The 16,089-nt window shown below is 39.5% G+C and overlaps 1 protein-coding gene across 6 annotated transcripts in view; it reads right to left on the bottom strand.

Annotated features, from left to right (window-relative positions):
- TRIM24 (tripartite motif containing 24) overlaps nucleotides 1–16,089 on the bottom strand; it is a 95,410-nt gene that overhangs the window by 37,483 nt on the left and 41,838 nt on the right. For all 6 annotated transcript variants that reach the window (XM_066362803.1, XM_066362806.1, XM_066362802.1 and 3 more), the window contains exons 2-3: nucleotides 5,101–5,219; nucleotides 630–777 (exon numbers count right to left, since the gene is read on the bottom strand). In XM_066362803.1, the coding sequence (XP_066218900.1) occupies nucleotides 630–777; nucleotides 5,101–5,219 (267 nt within the window). The remainder of the gene's footprint in view (nucleotides 1–629; nucleotides 778–5,100; nucleotides 5,220–16,089) is intronic.

Genomic DNA, 16,089 nt, shown 5'->3' with positions numbered 1-16,089 from the left:
CCTCAATGAAGAATTGATGTTTCTCATCTCTCCCTTCCTGTCTGTCCGTACCTATCTGTCCCTCTCTCTGACTCTGTCTCTGCCCAAAAAAAAAAAAAGGGAAATTAAGTTTCATATTTTACTACAATAAAAAAAAATTTTTTTTGAACTGCACAGTAGTATAGGCAACACAATAAAAACCCTAAAATCATACTTACAGTATTATAAAAAGCAAAGCTTCTTTGGTTATCTATACAGCAAATATCACAAAACAAGTTTCCTACAAGCATATCAGAGGAAGAGAGTTATAAAAGTCTTTTTAAGCTTGCCATCTTAGAAATAAAAGAACAAATGAGAAAAAGTAAGTTTAAAAAGCAACTTTAGTTTTTCATTTGCTGTACACTGATACCAAGTCAAGGCACTTCTAGGATGGTGGGTTGGAAGTATGACTCTAAGGCAGTAGGATTCTGTTTCTATTCATACTTACCATTGTAAGTATTCAAATTTCAACTACAATATAAACCTCCTAGTTTTAAAAAAAAAAAAGAGTATATTTAATGGTCATAAGTGTATCAAAACATGTCGGTATTGGAAGAAAAAAAAAGATGGTGGGAAGGATAGAGAAAAGAGAGATAAAGTTAATCCATTACCTGGTGAGACCTCCTCCTTCTGTCTCACGGTGTGGTCCTTTGTGAACTTCACCCTCTGATGAGCTCGGATGCACGTCTTGCAGAGCCATTCCACACACTCCACACAAAACCCGTTAGCTTCTGCGTTGTCCTCACAGCTTGTACACACCTCATAAAGATAAACACATCACATCAGTTTTTGAGAAAAATGAAAAGGTGTCTGCACCACTAGTCAGATGTAATACAACAACCATATTGCACTCTATCAGTTATCTTCTTCACATGGTCTGTAAATTTAAACTGACATTGTTTTAAATTATAAACATATAAAACAGAAACATAAGGACACTGTCCTTAGGTTCAATACAGGAAATATTCCAGGCACTATACCAAGTATTGAGGATAGAACAAGCAGGAAATGGAAATCACAGTCCCTGCCTAATGATACCTAGAGTCTCACAGATGAAATATGGGTTCAAATCCCAGTTTCCCCCTCACCTCAGCTGAGCAGTCTTGGATAAATTACTTTGAATGTTCATACTTAAAATGAGGGTAATAACATGCAATTTACTGAGTAGTCGTGAAGATGAAATGCGAGACCACATTAGTGAAATAATCACACTAACGCATAACTACAGAGAGGGGCCGTAAAGGAAAAGCTGTAACAGCATGTGATGGGGGAGACGGATCTCCTTCAGTATGGCTGGAGGCATGGAAAAAGTGAAAGGAGAGACGACCCGGGCCAGGCTTTCTCTAAGGATCATATTAGCACCAAGAGATGAAAATTGAGTCATCAATTACCGATGGAAGGCCTTTCGGGCAGAAAGCGGCATGTACAGAAGCATCCGGCAAGAAGAGCACAGCAGGTTCACAGGAGGGATGGAGAGCCAGGGTGACTGAGGTGGAAGATCAAGGGAAGACAGGCCAGAGAAGGGGTTGGTGGTAAGGCAGGACCAGACCAAGCAGGACCCCAAGACAAAGTGGTCTCTCTCTACAGAAGCCTCCTAGAGGCTTTTAGGTAAATGAGTGACACGGCCGAAATGCAGTTTTAAAATCACTGCCATGGCAGCGTGGAGATTAGAAAAGGAGCAAGTGTCTCCGCACAGAGACGAGAAGGAAGCTCTGTCAGTGGCTCAGGTGACAGTGGGTGGCCACGGAGGGGAATAAGGAGATGGAGGGTAAAACACCTGAACATACTGGGTTACAGATTTCACTTTAGAACAGAAATGTTAAAAAAAAAAAAAAAAGAAATGTTTTCCATGTCATTATACAATTTAAAAAATTAAATAGCCTGACCAGGCAGTGGTGCAGTGGATCGAGCGTCGGACTGGGATGCAGAGGACCCAGGTTCGAGACCCTGAGGTCGCCAGTTTGAGCACGGGCTCATCTGGTTTGAGCAAAGCTCACCAGCTTGGCCCCAAGGTTGCTGGCTCGAGCAAGGGGTTACTCAGTCTGCTGAAGGCCCACAGTCAAGGCACATGAGAAAGCAATCAATGAACAACTAAGGTGTCACAATGAAAAACTGATGATTGATGCTTCTCATCTCTCTCCGTTCCTGTCTGTCTGTCCCTGTCTATCCCTCTCTCTGACTCTCTCTCTGTCTCTGTAAAAAAAAAAAAAAAAATTAAATACCTAAACATCAAAATGAAACAAATGAACCTGCCTGTCAAGTGGATGGCTTAACTATACAGAGAATAATCATTTAATCATTTACTTCAAGTAACTTGAAAGGATGATTTGATTAAGTATCTCTAGTGCAAACACAGTTTTGCTGTCTTTTCTTGCTTTGTTTTGAGAGAAACAATGCTATAACTTCTACTTGTGGCACCAAGTCTATTCTTCCATACTCTTACTCTGCAAGCCATGTGTATGCTTTCTGAGCTGGTTTCACATTTGATTCCAAGAATAGGTGGTGCTGCAATGCCTGAGGAAGGAGGGATTTGGTCATCTTGGCGGGCTCCCTTTTTGCCAGCAATTTCTGCGCATGTCACACCGATCAAAGCTACTTCACCCCAGCAGTGGCAGTTCCTGCCCACAGCAACAGTTAGCTCTCCCTTGCGGTTTCCAGTAATTGGAAAACCAGCTTCAGAGATACCAACACCACTGGCCTACTCTGACTCCTCTGAGGTCTGAGATCCCAAGGCCAAAGGCTCGAAGACCAGCACACTTCAAGCAGCACCTCCACTTTGGATGTTTTAAAATGACAAACCACAAGGCCCATCCTCTAACTTATAATAATTTCAACCTTTTGTCTTTGTTCTCAAAGCAATCTTGGAAAAAACCCCACAATTATCAATAGAATGAAAGAGAACCCCCAAATAAGCCCATGCCTACATAATCAATGAATATATGACAAAGGAGGCAATAATGAGTAGAGACAGTCTATTCAATAAATGTTGTGAGCCTGACCAGGCAGTGGTGCAGTGGATAGAGCGTCGGACTGGGATGCAGAGGACCCAGGTTCAAGACCCCGAGGTCACCAGCTTGAGTGAGGGCTCATCTGGTTTGAGCAAAGCTCACCAGCTTGGACTCCAGGTTGCTGGCTCGAGCAAGGGGTCACTCGGTCTGCTGTAGCCCCACAGTCAAGGCACATATGAGAAAGCAATCAATGAACAACTAAAGTGCCACAACAGAAAACTGATGATTGATGCTTCTCATCTCTGTCCCTGTCGTCTGTCCCTATCTGTCCTTCTCTCTGACATCTCTCTCTGTCTCTGTAAAAATAAATAAATAAATAAATAAATAAATAAATAAATAAATAAAATAAAAAATAAATGTTGTGAAAATTGGACCAATACGAAAGAATGAAACTGCATCACTTTCCTACACTATATAGAAGAATAAACTCAAAATGGATTAAAGACTTAAATGTAAGACCTGAAACTATAAAACCCCTAGAAGATAACACAGGCAGTAAACTTTGACATTGGTCTTAGTAATATATATTTTTTGATATGTCTCCTTGGGCAAGGGAAAACAAAAGGAAAAACAAACAAATGGTACTACTTCAAACTAAAAAGACTTTTGTATAGTGAAGGAAACCATCAACAAAACAAATGACAATCTACTGAATGGGAGAATCCAATGATACATCCAAGAAGGGGTTAATATCCAAAATACATACGGAACTCACACAACACCAAAAAAACAAACAATCTAATTAAAAAATGGGCAAAGAACTTGAATAAACTCTTCTCCACAGAGAACATACAGATGGCCAAGAGACATATGAAAACTAATCATCAGAGAAATGCAAATTAAAACCAAAATGAGCTATCACCTCACACCTGTCAGAACAGCTATCATCAATAAATCAACAAACAAGTATTGGTGAGAATGTGGAGAAAAGGGAACCTTCTTGCATTGTTGGTGGTATTGCAAACTGGTGCTGCCACTATGAAAAACAGTATAAAGTTTTCTCAGAAAATTAAAAATAGAACTACCAAATGACCCAGCAATCCCATTTCTGTGTATTTATCAGAAGAAATCCAAAACATTAATTCAAAAATGCATGCCCTGGCTGGTGGCTCACTGGATGAAGTGTTGGCCTGGTGTATGGAGGTCCCAAGTTTGATTATGATTCCTGATGCACATGGAATAAGTGACCATCTGCTTCTCTTCCCCTTCCTTCCCCTCTCCTTCTCCTTGGGTTTATGAAAGGAGGGAAAAAGAACCACTATGGGACCTCTAAATGCAACACACTGGAAAATGCTACCAAATGAGTCTCTCAAAGAAATACCATGTAGAAAAGATGACTTTCTTAAAACTGTAAAAACTGCACTGGAACAAAAATATGAAAATTTTCATATGTATCATCACAGAGCTTATTATTAAAATAGAAAAACATTTAAAAGTGAGGGAGCTTAAAATCAAATATCTAATTTTCAATAAAGAGTAAAATGATAGCCTGACCGGGTGGTGGCACAGTGGATAGAGCATTGGACTGGGATGCGAAAGACCCAGGTTCGAGACCCCGAGGTCGCCAGCTTGAGCGAGGGCTCATCTGGCTCCAGCAAGGGGTTACTCAGTCTGCTGAAGGCCCGAAGTTAAGGCACATATGAGAAAGTAATCAATGAACAATTGAGGTGTTGCAGCGCACAAAGAAAAACTAATGATTGATGCTTCTCATCTCTCCGTTTCCTGTCTGTCTGTCCCTGTCTATCTCTCTCTCTGACTCTCTCCCTGTCTCTGTAAAAAAAAAAAAAAAAAAAGAGTAAAATGATAAAGAAATGAAGTGGAACCATGTGAAATATGAAATAATGGTTTCCCAAAGGGATAGGGGTGGCAGGGTGCCATCAGGGATTCTATAATCACGCTGTTTGATTCCTTAAAATGGGCTTTTACTCTTTATATACAGATATACCTTTAAGATAGTACATCATTTCATAGATATAATGCTCTAATATTTGACGCCTTTTATTTTTGAGCCCTTGAGGCCAAGATTCAAGACTTAATACACTTATCTGAAAAATTCAAGACTTAATACACTTACCTGATTAGACTTTTCCACTGTACTGCTGGGAACCTCAGTAGTGTCCTTCACAAAAAAATTATCTATGATGTGTCGCTCTGCACATTCTTGGCTACAAACTGGACATCGAATGACTCCAACTGCAAAGATAAAGTTGCGTTCTAAAACTTTTTTTAAAAAAATCAAGGTATAACTGACATAACATTATATTACTTTCAGGTGTGCAACAATGATTTGATATCTGTATATGTTGTAAAATAATCACCACAATATGTTCAGCTAACATCCATCACTATATACAGTAATAAAAAGTTTTTTCCTGGCCCTGGCCGGTTAGCTAACTCGTTTAGAGCGTTGTCTGAAAACACCAAGGTTGTGGGTTCACTAACCCTACAAATAAACATCTCTGTGGACTACTCTTTTTATTGTTAACAACCTGTCCCAGAATCAGAATTTGTGAAAGTGGAGTATAGACCTAGTTGTTTTGTTTAAAATCTCCTTGGGAGATTAATACTGTTCTGTTTTCCTTTAAGAAGTGCAAATCATGTTCTTTTGGGGGAAAAAAGAAGCATCTTCCTTTCACAGTGCTTGGTAAAACAATAAATAATTATGAATGAGTTATAATCTAAATTTAAATTAAATTTTTAAAAATCTAATTAAACTTGATGCTGTAATTTATACCAAGGAGACTACAATAAGAGTCTCAGCTATAGTTTTATAAAACAAAATGCATAAGAATAAACACAAAGCCTGACCAGGTGGTGGTGCAGTAGATAGAGCATCGGACTGGGACGTGGAAGACCCAGGTTCAAAACCCCGAGGTCGCCAGCTTGAGTGCAGGCCCATCTGATTTGAGCAAGGCTCACCAGCTTGAGCCCAAGGTTACTGGCTTTAGCAAGGGGTCACTCGGTCTGCTGTAGCCCCCCGGTCAAGGCACATATGAGAAAGCAATCAATGAACAACTAAGGTGCTGCAACAAAGAATTGATGCTTCTCATCTCTCTCCCTTCCTGTCTGTCCCTATCTGTCTCTGTCCCTCACACACACACACACACACACACACACACACACACAAAACCCCACACAAAATAACCCAAAGGTCTATTTTATTTGTGTATACAAGCAATAAACAATAAACAAATTAATTTAAAAGAATACATTTACAATAGCAAAAAAACATATTAAGTACTTAAGAATAATTTTTTAAAACGTGTAAGGCCATGTAGAGAAAAAAGTCAAGCTATATTTAGAAAACTTAAAATACATATATCTAAGTAATAAGTTTAAAAAATGTTCATGATGGTAAAGATAGCAAGTCTCCCCAAACTTATCTATAGAGTCAATAGTTTTAATAACTCCAATGGAAATTTCAATAGAATTTTTCACTGAAGAACTACAGCTAGTGGAAAGACTGCTATGAAGAAAGTGAGAAAAGAAGCTCCAAACTAAATCTTCCCAACACAGTACTGACAAAAGACTAATGATTAAAATCTGTAAACATGTGACAATGCATTTTGCAGAGGAGTATGGCAAAAACTCAAGACATTCTATCATAAGACTGGAGAAGGTAGAGAGAAGGTGGCAGACCAGCTAGAGACCTCAGACCCCAAGGAACCCAGCATCTCCTTTAGCCTTAGATAATATGATAAAATGGGTGTTCACGGAGCCACCATTGGGTATAAACAACAATAAGCATCCAAAACCATATTCCCTCTATCAAAAGAACCAGGAAAAGGATAGCCTAGCAAGACAGAAAACTTTTAGACAGTAACTGCTCTACTCCAGCTAAACATGGGGGTGGGGGTGAGAGTGTGCTCCCTTTCCCACCAGCCAGGTGGGTAGGAAGTCTAGATTTCTTTCTACCTTGGTCAGGGAGGAACTTGATGCCCTATTTATCCTCCGCTGGGGCGTCAGAGAAGCCTTGTGGGGGCGGAGGCTTCTGGGTCCTGCTCCAATAGTGGAAAGGAAGGTCATTGAGCTAAAGCCTGCCAGGCTTACATGCCTCTGCTGTGAGGAAACAGGGACACTGGAAGGTAGGCTTCCCCCTTGCTCCTCTAAGGGAGGGTTCAGTCTCTTCCAGCCCTGCTCCAGCCACCTATGACCTAACCTTGCCCAGAAAGCTGGGGTTTGCCACTGAAGGTTGAAGGTACCCAGGGCCGTCAGCCCCATCTACGACACTGTGGACGAGCCTAGGGTATTTCTTCCAAGAAGCAGGTAAACTGCTTCCCCACTGGGCTGTAATGAGGCCTGCTGCAGTATCACTGGAGACCACGTAAGGAGTGAATTTGACAGTTAACAGATGTTAACACATTTAGGTATGGATCCTGGCAAGTTAGCTCGGTTAGAGTGTCATTGTGTATGTCAAGGTAATGGGTTTGATCCTAGTCAGGGCACATACAAAAATCAGCCAATAAATACATAAATATGTGGAACAACAGCCTGATCAGGCGGTGGTGCAGTCGGACTGGGATGCGGAGGACCCAGGTTCGAGACCCTGAAGTCGCCAGCTTGAGTGCAGGCTCATTTGGCTTAAGCAAAAAGCTCACCAGCTTGGACCCAAGGTCACTGGCTTGAGCAAGGGTTCACTCAGTCTGCTGAAGACCTACGGTCAAGGCACATACGAGAAAGAATCAATGAACAACTAAGGTGTCGCAACGAAAAACTAATGATTGATGCTTCTCATCTCTCTCCGTTCCTGTTCGTCTGTCCCTATCTATCCCTCACACTGTCCCTCTTAAAAAAAAAAATATGTGGAACAAATCGAGTGTCTCTCTCTCTCCCACTTCCACTCTAAAATCAATAAAAACAAAAAATCTTCAAAAATTAAAGGCCCTCCTATGGGTCTACCATATCATGCTTTTTACTTAAAAAAAAAAAAAATTAAATTTCTTTTGAATGCTGATGAACAGGAGACGCCAAATCTAGTTAGCCTGCAAACTACTACCTTCTTTATTTGATCCAGCTAATAACACTGTTTTGTCTTTTTCCAAATAGCTCCAGATATATGGAAGATTTATATAGGCAGATGGGGATCCTCAAACCCCTCAGCAAGATCTCCTGAGCATGGCTTTTAAGATACCTAGAGGCAGAAAAAGCCCAAAAGAGATCAGGGGAACTACCAGCTTTTAGGATACACCCTTAAAGGCTCCAACGCCCCAAAGGGGTCTCATAGGATGCCATCTGGGTCCTGCTCCAATAGTGGAAAGGAAGGTCATTGAGCTAAAGCCTGCCAGGCTTACATGCCTCTGCTGTGAGGAAACAGGGACACTGGAAGGTAGGCTTCCCCCTTGCTCCTCTAAGGGAGGGTTCAGTCTCTTCCAGCCCTGCTCCAGCCACCTATGACCTAACCTTGCCCAGAAAGCTGGGGTTTGCCACTGAAGGTTGAAGGTACCCAGGGCCGTCAGCCCCATCTACGACACTGTGGACGAGCCTAGGGTATTTCTTCCAAGAAGCAGGTAAACTGATCTCATTTGCACAAGGGCCACTTAACTATGTCTTGCTTGAATGGTCAAGTTTTTTATTCTTCCCTCGAAGATCTCTGTTGTGGGTGTTGATAATCCTATTTTCTGCTGCTTTGTTTAATATATAGTGTTTCCTTTATTCCTCCTACCTCAATGCCCCACTCATATTTCAGGCTGGGACCTACTCCTAATTTAGAGCTCTCTTTCCCCCTTTTGCAAACTTCTATTATGAATCTACCTTTGCCATCCAGCTTAGTGTATCCCAAGGTTCTCTTTACCAAGCCACAGTCACCGAGCTCCAGGGAAAAGCAACCTGGTCTCATCTCTCCAGGCAGAGGAGAACAGAAGCTCCATCTCCACACATGCTGCAGATGGCTTTTCCAGTCTACCTGAATCATTACCAGCTAGAAGCAGCGGTCACTGGGACTTGGACGTGAGCTGCAAAGTATAGAATTATGACAACAATTCCAGTGCCATGAGGACTTTTCCTGGACTCCTGCTCCTTGTGACAGCTCCTAACAGACTGAACTGGGGTTGGGTTGCATTTTTCAGGGATTTGGCATGGTGTTGGGGCCAACTTGTACTTGGTGAACATGTTAAGGACACTACTCTTTTATGGATTCTTGCTGTATTGGCCAAGAGTTTGCTTAAAGGCTTTAAAGAAGATGTGGTACATATACACCATGGTATACTATTCAGCCATAAGAAATGATGACATCGGATCACTTACAACAAAATGGTGGGATCTTGATAACATTATATGGAGTGAAATAAGTAAATCAGAAAAAAACAAGAACTGCAGGATTCCATACATTGGTGGGACATAAAAACGAGACTAAGAGACATGGACAAGAGTGTGGTGGTTACGGGGGGCGGGGGGACGGAAGGAGGGAGAGGGGAAAGGGGAAGGGGAGGGGCACAAAGAAAACTAGATAGAAGGTGACGGAGGACAATCTCTCTTTGGGTGATGGGTATGCAACAGAATTGAATGACAAGATAACCTGGACATGTTTTCTTTGAATATATGTACCCTGATTTATTGATGTCACCCCATTAAAATAAAAATTTATTTATAAAAAATAAAAAAAATTAAATTCTGAATTAAAAACCTTCTAAAAAAATTAAAGGTCAGATTTAGGTATTATTAGATCATGGAGTCTACAGATATAGGTACCTGTATAGGCCTTAATTAAATGTTTCAATTGCTTTGGTTGTCACAGTTTATAGTCAAAGATTAAGAAAGTATGTTAGTCAAGTCCTAGAGGCCTGCCTATAAAGCAAGTTGAGATAACAGAATAATGTAACTACTGTAGTTAGGCATAAAGCAACGGTAGTTTAAATAACAAAGGTCACAAAATGTTTAGTTTTTGCCTTTTGCTTTCAAGATAACATTACTGATGAACAACTGTGAGATGTTTTGCAGAATTTTGGTTCTTCAATCTGTTTAGAACACCTGACCACAGTTCAAAGGCTCCAGACAGGATGATATCAGGAAATAAATTAAGCAAACTAGAAAAAACCACTGAAGTTTGTACAAAAATGAACCTATCAGCTTTGCCCATGAGCCCTAACCCTCAATCTCTGCCTCTAACAAACCAGATTAAAAGCCATCCTGGAATTTGGGTTTTAGGCAATAGCTTCATGTTTTCCTTGCTTGGTACCCTGCAAATATATACAGCTCCAATTTCTCTACTGCAAACTTTGAGGTTCAGTGATTTGCTCTGTTGACTCTCATTCGGTTTGGTAACAGGAGCCTGAACTTGCACCTCTAGCATGTTAATGAGACCCCTCCACCTCTATGCTGTGCTGGCATTAAAGGGGTCCTATTAGACAGTCAGGACTTTTATCACTGCCTACCAGTAAACTGCCTAGTAAACTGGTCTAGTGGGAGCCTGAACTTCCATGCCATCCAGGGTCAAAAGAGGCAGTGGAATGGAATGTAGACCTCAATTTCCACCTCACAGAAGGCAGAAAGCAATAAATAAAAGAGCAGAAATCAATGGAATTGAAAACTGAAAAGTAAATGAAACAAAAATCTCTTACCGAAAAAGTTAATAAAATATAACAAGCCCTCAAACAAGATTAACAAAGATAAAGACGACACACTTGACAAAACAGAAGGAATGAAGGGATTATCACTAGACTGTGTGGGCATAAAAAGAATAGGGGGATACTAACGATATGACTCATAAGTGTGACAAGTGAAATGAACCAATTCCTAAAAAAGCACAAACTACTACAACTTACCCAATACAAAATAACTTGAATATCCCTATGTGGGGAAATGACAGCGAGACCCAGGAGGTGGGCTCTGGTTAACAGCATGAACTTCAGAGGCCACCCAGCTTCCATACCTTTCGGAGCCACCTAACTCAGCAACTGCCTGTGTAAGCCATGACATCATCTCTCTGCCCTTTGGGCCAATGTAACTAAAGTTGGCACCATGCCACTATTGTCCCTAAGCACTTTATCTACCACTCTGGCACTGTCAGGATAGGCATTGCAGCATGTCTCATATTCCTCTGGCTCCTCGTGCTTTCTTCACCTTGGGAATCTCACCGCCTAAGCCATCCCTTCCAGGACAGGTGCACTCTGACACCCTGTAAGTATATAGAAGTTGGCTCTAAACAACTTAAGTGCTTTTTCTACTAATTAACAGTGTATAGGTTTCATATACAATGCTGAAAACTACAAAGAGGGATAAATCAAAGATGATCTAAATAAAATGGAGAAACACCGAGTATTCATGGATAAGAGACAGTGAATGCAGTAAAGACATTAATTCTCCTTAAAGCAATCTATAGGTTTAATACAATTTGCAATATACTCCCAGCAACATTTTGCAGGGGGAGGGGGTAAATGTAGACATCAAGATTTATATACGAAGGCAAATATACTGCTCACAAAAATTAGGGGATAAGTGAAAATGAATATGAAGCAATAAAATATTCCCTAATTTTTGGGAGCAGTGTACATGATAATGACTAATTCAATATTGTAAAGAAGAATAAAGAAACACTCAATTTCAAAATTTATATAGTTAACATTAACAGGAATGTATGACACTGACCATGTGAAAGGACAGACACATAGATAAATGAAACAAAATAAAACACACAAGTAGAGCCACCTGATATTTGACAGAGATGTAAAGCATCTTTATGCTGACAAGTACAAAATGCTAATATACCGTGTTCATGGTTTAGAAAATGGTGCAGTAAAGATGTCAATTCTTCCCAAATTGATCTATAGCCTATACAAGATTTTATTGTAGATATAGACAAGATTATTCCAAGGTTTAGAGAAAAGAAAAGAACTCGAAGAGCTAAAGCAATTTTGAAAAAGAAAATGTGAGGAAAATCACTACCCAATTTAAGACTTATATAGATACCATAATTGAGATGGTGGTACTGGCAGAAGAAGAGAAACAGATAAAAGGAACAAAATAGAGCATCCAGAAATACATTCACAGAAGTAAGCCCAACTGCTTTCTGACAAACGTGTGAAAACAATTCAGTGAAAGAAGAAAAGCATTTCTTTTCTTTCTTTCTTTTTTTTTTTGTATTTTTCTGAAGCTGGAAACAGGGAGAGACAGTCAGACAGACTCCCGCATGCACCCAACCGGGATCCACCAGGCACGCCCACCAGGGGGCGATGCTCTGCCCCTCCGGGGCGTCGCTCAGTCTACCACTGAGCCAACCGGCCAGGGCCCAGCATTTTCAATAATTGTATTCATAGGCAAAAAATTTTAACCTAAAGTAAATTTCAGATTTTATAACTCAATGTAGATCAGATTTAAATACCAAACATAAAATTATAAAACTTTTAGAAGAAAACAGGAGGAAATCTTATGGACCTATGAACTGTTGAAAAGTTCTTAGATATATCAAAAATACAACCCATAATAGAAAAAAATAGATGGATTTGAGTTAATCAAAATTAAAACCTGTGCCTGGCCTGTGGTGGCGCAGTGGCTAGAGTGTCAACCAGGAATGTTGAGGTTACTGGTTTGAAACTCTGGGCTTCCTGGATTAAGGCACATATGACAAAGTAAAGCAACTGTGAGTTCATACTTCTTTATCAATCATTAAAGATTTTTTTAATTAAAAGGTTGTGCTCTGCAAAAGACCTATAAAGAGGATGAAAAAACAAATTACATACTGTAAGGAAATATTTGCAAAACATGCAGCTGAAAAAAGACCCATATCTACAATATATAAAGAATTCTCAAACTCAACAATAAAAAACAAACCCAATTAGAAAATGGGCAAAAGACATGAGAAATTTCACTGTTGATGAAATACTCATGGCAAATAAGCACAAGATGTTGCACATCATTAGCTAACAGGTAAATGCAAATTAAGATCATAATGAGATACTAGTACATAGCTAGTAAAACAGCTAAAATAAAAAGTAGTGACAATACCAAATGCTGAAAAATGTGACACTATTCTGAGAAGACTAAGAATACTATAGAAATATAATTCAATCATTTCTGAAAGGAAAAAACTTGGAAGTCTGAAAGTCAAACTTTAATTAAGGAGAAATAGTAAGACAAATGGACCAGTATAAATGCAATAAATTGCTTCTCCTTGCTAATGCTAAAAGGTAAGAATACAGAATATGTGCTGGGAACAAAGTAAATATAAAGGAAATCACCTATTTATTAACCACTTAAATTGAAAAAATTAACACTTAAATTTATCAATATTTTTCTTCACCATTTCTGGGTTCTAGGACCCACCTGTCTCTTCTGATCCTTCTGTGGCCTTCTCTTCTTGGGGGAGGGTATGTAAACTTATTGAAGCATTATATATTATATATATGTATGTATATATATATATATACAGTGTGTCTGTAAAGTCATGGTGCACTTTTGACTGGGCACAGGAAAGCAACAAAAGACGATAGAAATGTGAAATCTGCACCAAATAAAAGGAAAACTCTCGCAGTTTCATACCTATTCAGTGCAGTTCGATGTGGGCTCACGCACAGATTTTTCAGGGCTCCTTAGGTAGCTATCCCGTATAGCCTCTACACACTCGTCACTGACTGATGGCCTACCAGAATGGGGTTTCTCCACTAAACTGCTGGTTTCCTTCAACTGCTTATCCCACCGAGTAATGTTATTCCTGTGTGGTGGTGCTTCGTTATAAACGCGCCGATATTCACGTTGCACTTTGGTCACAATTCGAATTTAGCGAGCCACAGAACACACTGAACTTTCCTCTGTACCGTCCACATCTCGACTGGCATGGCCGTGGGCTGCTCCGCTGTATACACGGTGTTACATCATCATCTGCACAGGCGCACATGTTACCACATCACCCTACAGAAACTGGGAGGGTTTTCCTTTTATTTGGTGCAGATTTCACATTTCTATCGTCTTTTGTTGCTTTCCTGTGACCGGTCAAAAGTGCACCATGACTTTACGGACACACTGTATTGTTTTCCTACATTTTAAAGGAAAAAAACTGAAGTTATATGTTTATTACTCATCTAGATATGCTTTCATACTAAAAGAAATCATGAAATATGTTCAGATAGTTAAGGTCACAAATCATGACTGACGTAGAGATTAATGATACGTCACAAATCATATACGCAAGAAGTAAATGGACTTAAATCTGGTTTGATTCTTTTTCTACCAATTAAATGTTTACAAATTTTGGGCTTTGAGGTGTGAATATGATTTACTATCTCCTTATTGTGAAGTTTTAGTTTCTAAATATAAGCATAATGTGGGGCTTATGCTTTGATGTTAAATACTAGTAATGACTGGCAAGTGTTGTTTTTTTTTGTTTTTTGTTTTTTTTTTTAAATAAATTTTTATTAATGGTAATGGGATGACATTAATAAATCAGGGTACATATATTCAAAGAAAACATGTCTAGGTTATTTTGTCATTAAATTATGTTGCATACCCCTCGCCCAAAGTCAGATTGTCCTTCGCCACCCTCTATCTAGTTCTCTGTGCCCCTCCCCCTCCCCCTAACTCTCCCCCTGTCCTCCCTCCCCCCACCCCTGGTAACCACCACACTCTTGTCCATATGACTGGCAAGTGTTTGCACATCTCTCCAAAAGAAACAGATATGGATTTCAAGCTTCTCATTAGAAACTGTGGACACATTATACAGCCACAGTGTGTTAAATGATAGGACCATGAGATGGATCACTACCAGCCAGGCAATTTCATTTCAACATCCATCAGAGAAAAAGAAAAGTATCTACATAATGCCAAAGAGTGCTCTGTCCATGGTCCTGTCAATACCACTGATAGCTTGCTACTTGGATATACATACACGTGTATATAACACAGGACCTAATTAAATGCTATCTATAAGAAACTCAATTTAAACACACACACAGGTTAAAAAGTAAAAAGATGAAAATAGATACACATCCCAACAATAAGCATTTGAAACTTGCAGGACTTTGTAATAGACACAGTCGACTACAGAACAAGAACTTTATTACCAGATATAACGTGAGGACAGTATAAATCAGGGGTCCCCAAACTTTTTTCACAGGGGGCCAGTTCACTGTCCCTCAGACCGTTGGAGGGCCAGACTATAAAAAAACTATGAACAAATCCCTATGCACACTGCACATATCTTATTTTAAAGTAAAAAACCAAAATGGGAACAAATACAATATTTAAAATAAAGAACAAGTAAATTTAAATCAACAAACTGACCAGTATTTCAATGGAAACTATGCTCCTCTCACTAACCACCAATGAAAGAGGTGCCCCTTCTGGAAGTGCGGCGGGGGGCCGGATAAATGGCCTCAGGGGGCTGCATGTGGCCTGCGGGGGGGGGCCGTAGTTTGGGGACCCATGGTATAAATGATAAATTGGTCAAAGGGGCCTCATGAAAACATATTAATCCTAAATGCACATGAACCAAATTAACAGAGCTTCAGAACACACAATGTAAAAATGTATACAACTGAAAAGAGAAGCACTATTTCATGATAGTTGGAAACTTCCATTCTCCTCTCAGTATTCAAGAGCAGTAAACAGAAAATTAGTAAGGATATAAAATACAAAAGAATCAAAGAATTTGATTCAACTGATATTTAAAATACACTCCGTGTTAGCAGAATGCCTTTTCTTTAAGTGCAAATGGAATGTTCACCAAGATTTAACATGCTGGGTAATAAAGCATAAATAAGTTAAAAGAACTAAAAACACACAAAAATCTTTCATGACCGCAATGAGATAAACTCAGAAATCATTAACACACACACACACACACACACACAGAAATCATTAACAGACAGAACTGGAAAATATCCAGTATTTGGAAACTAAACAACTTACTTCCAAATAACCAATGTGAAAGGTCTAAAAATCAATAAGCCTCCACCTCAAGAATCTACGGAAAAAATTAATTCTAAAGAAAATGGAAGAAAGATAATAATGAGAAGCAGGAGAAAAAGAGAAAATGGGAATAAAGAAAATGAAACCAAAGCCAGTTTTAGTAGGTGGTGGGTGGGAAAAATTAATAAACCTCTAGCTAGACTGATGAATTTTATTTTTTCTGAGA

This window comes from Saccopteryx leptura, chromosome 2, assembly GCF_036850995.1.
Source record: "Saccopteryx leptura isolate mSacLep1 chromosome 2, mSacLep1_pri_phased_curated, whole genome shotgun sequence".
NCBI lineage: Eukaryota > Metazoa > Chordata > Mammalia > Chiroptera > Emballonuridae > Saccopteryx > Saccopteryx leptura.
This window is presented reverse-complemented; position numbering and strand designations above follow the sequence as displayed.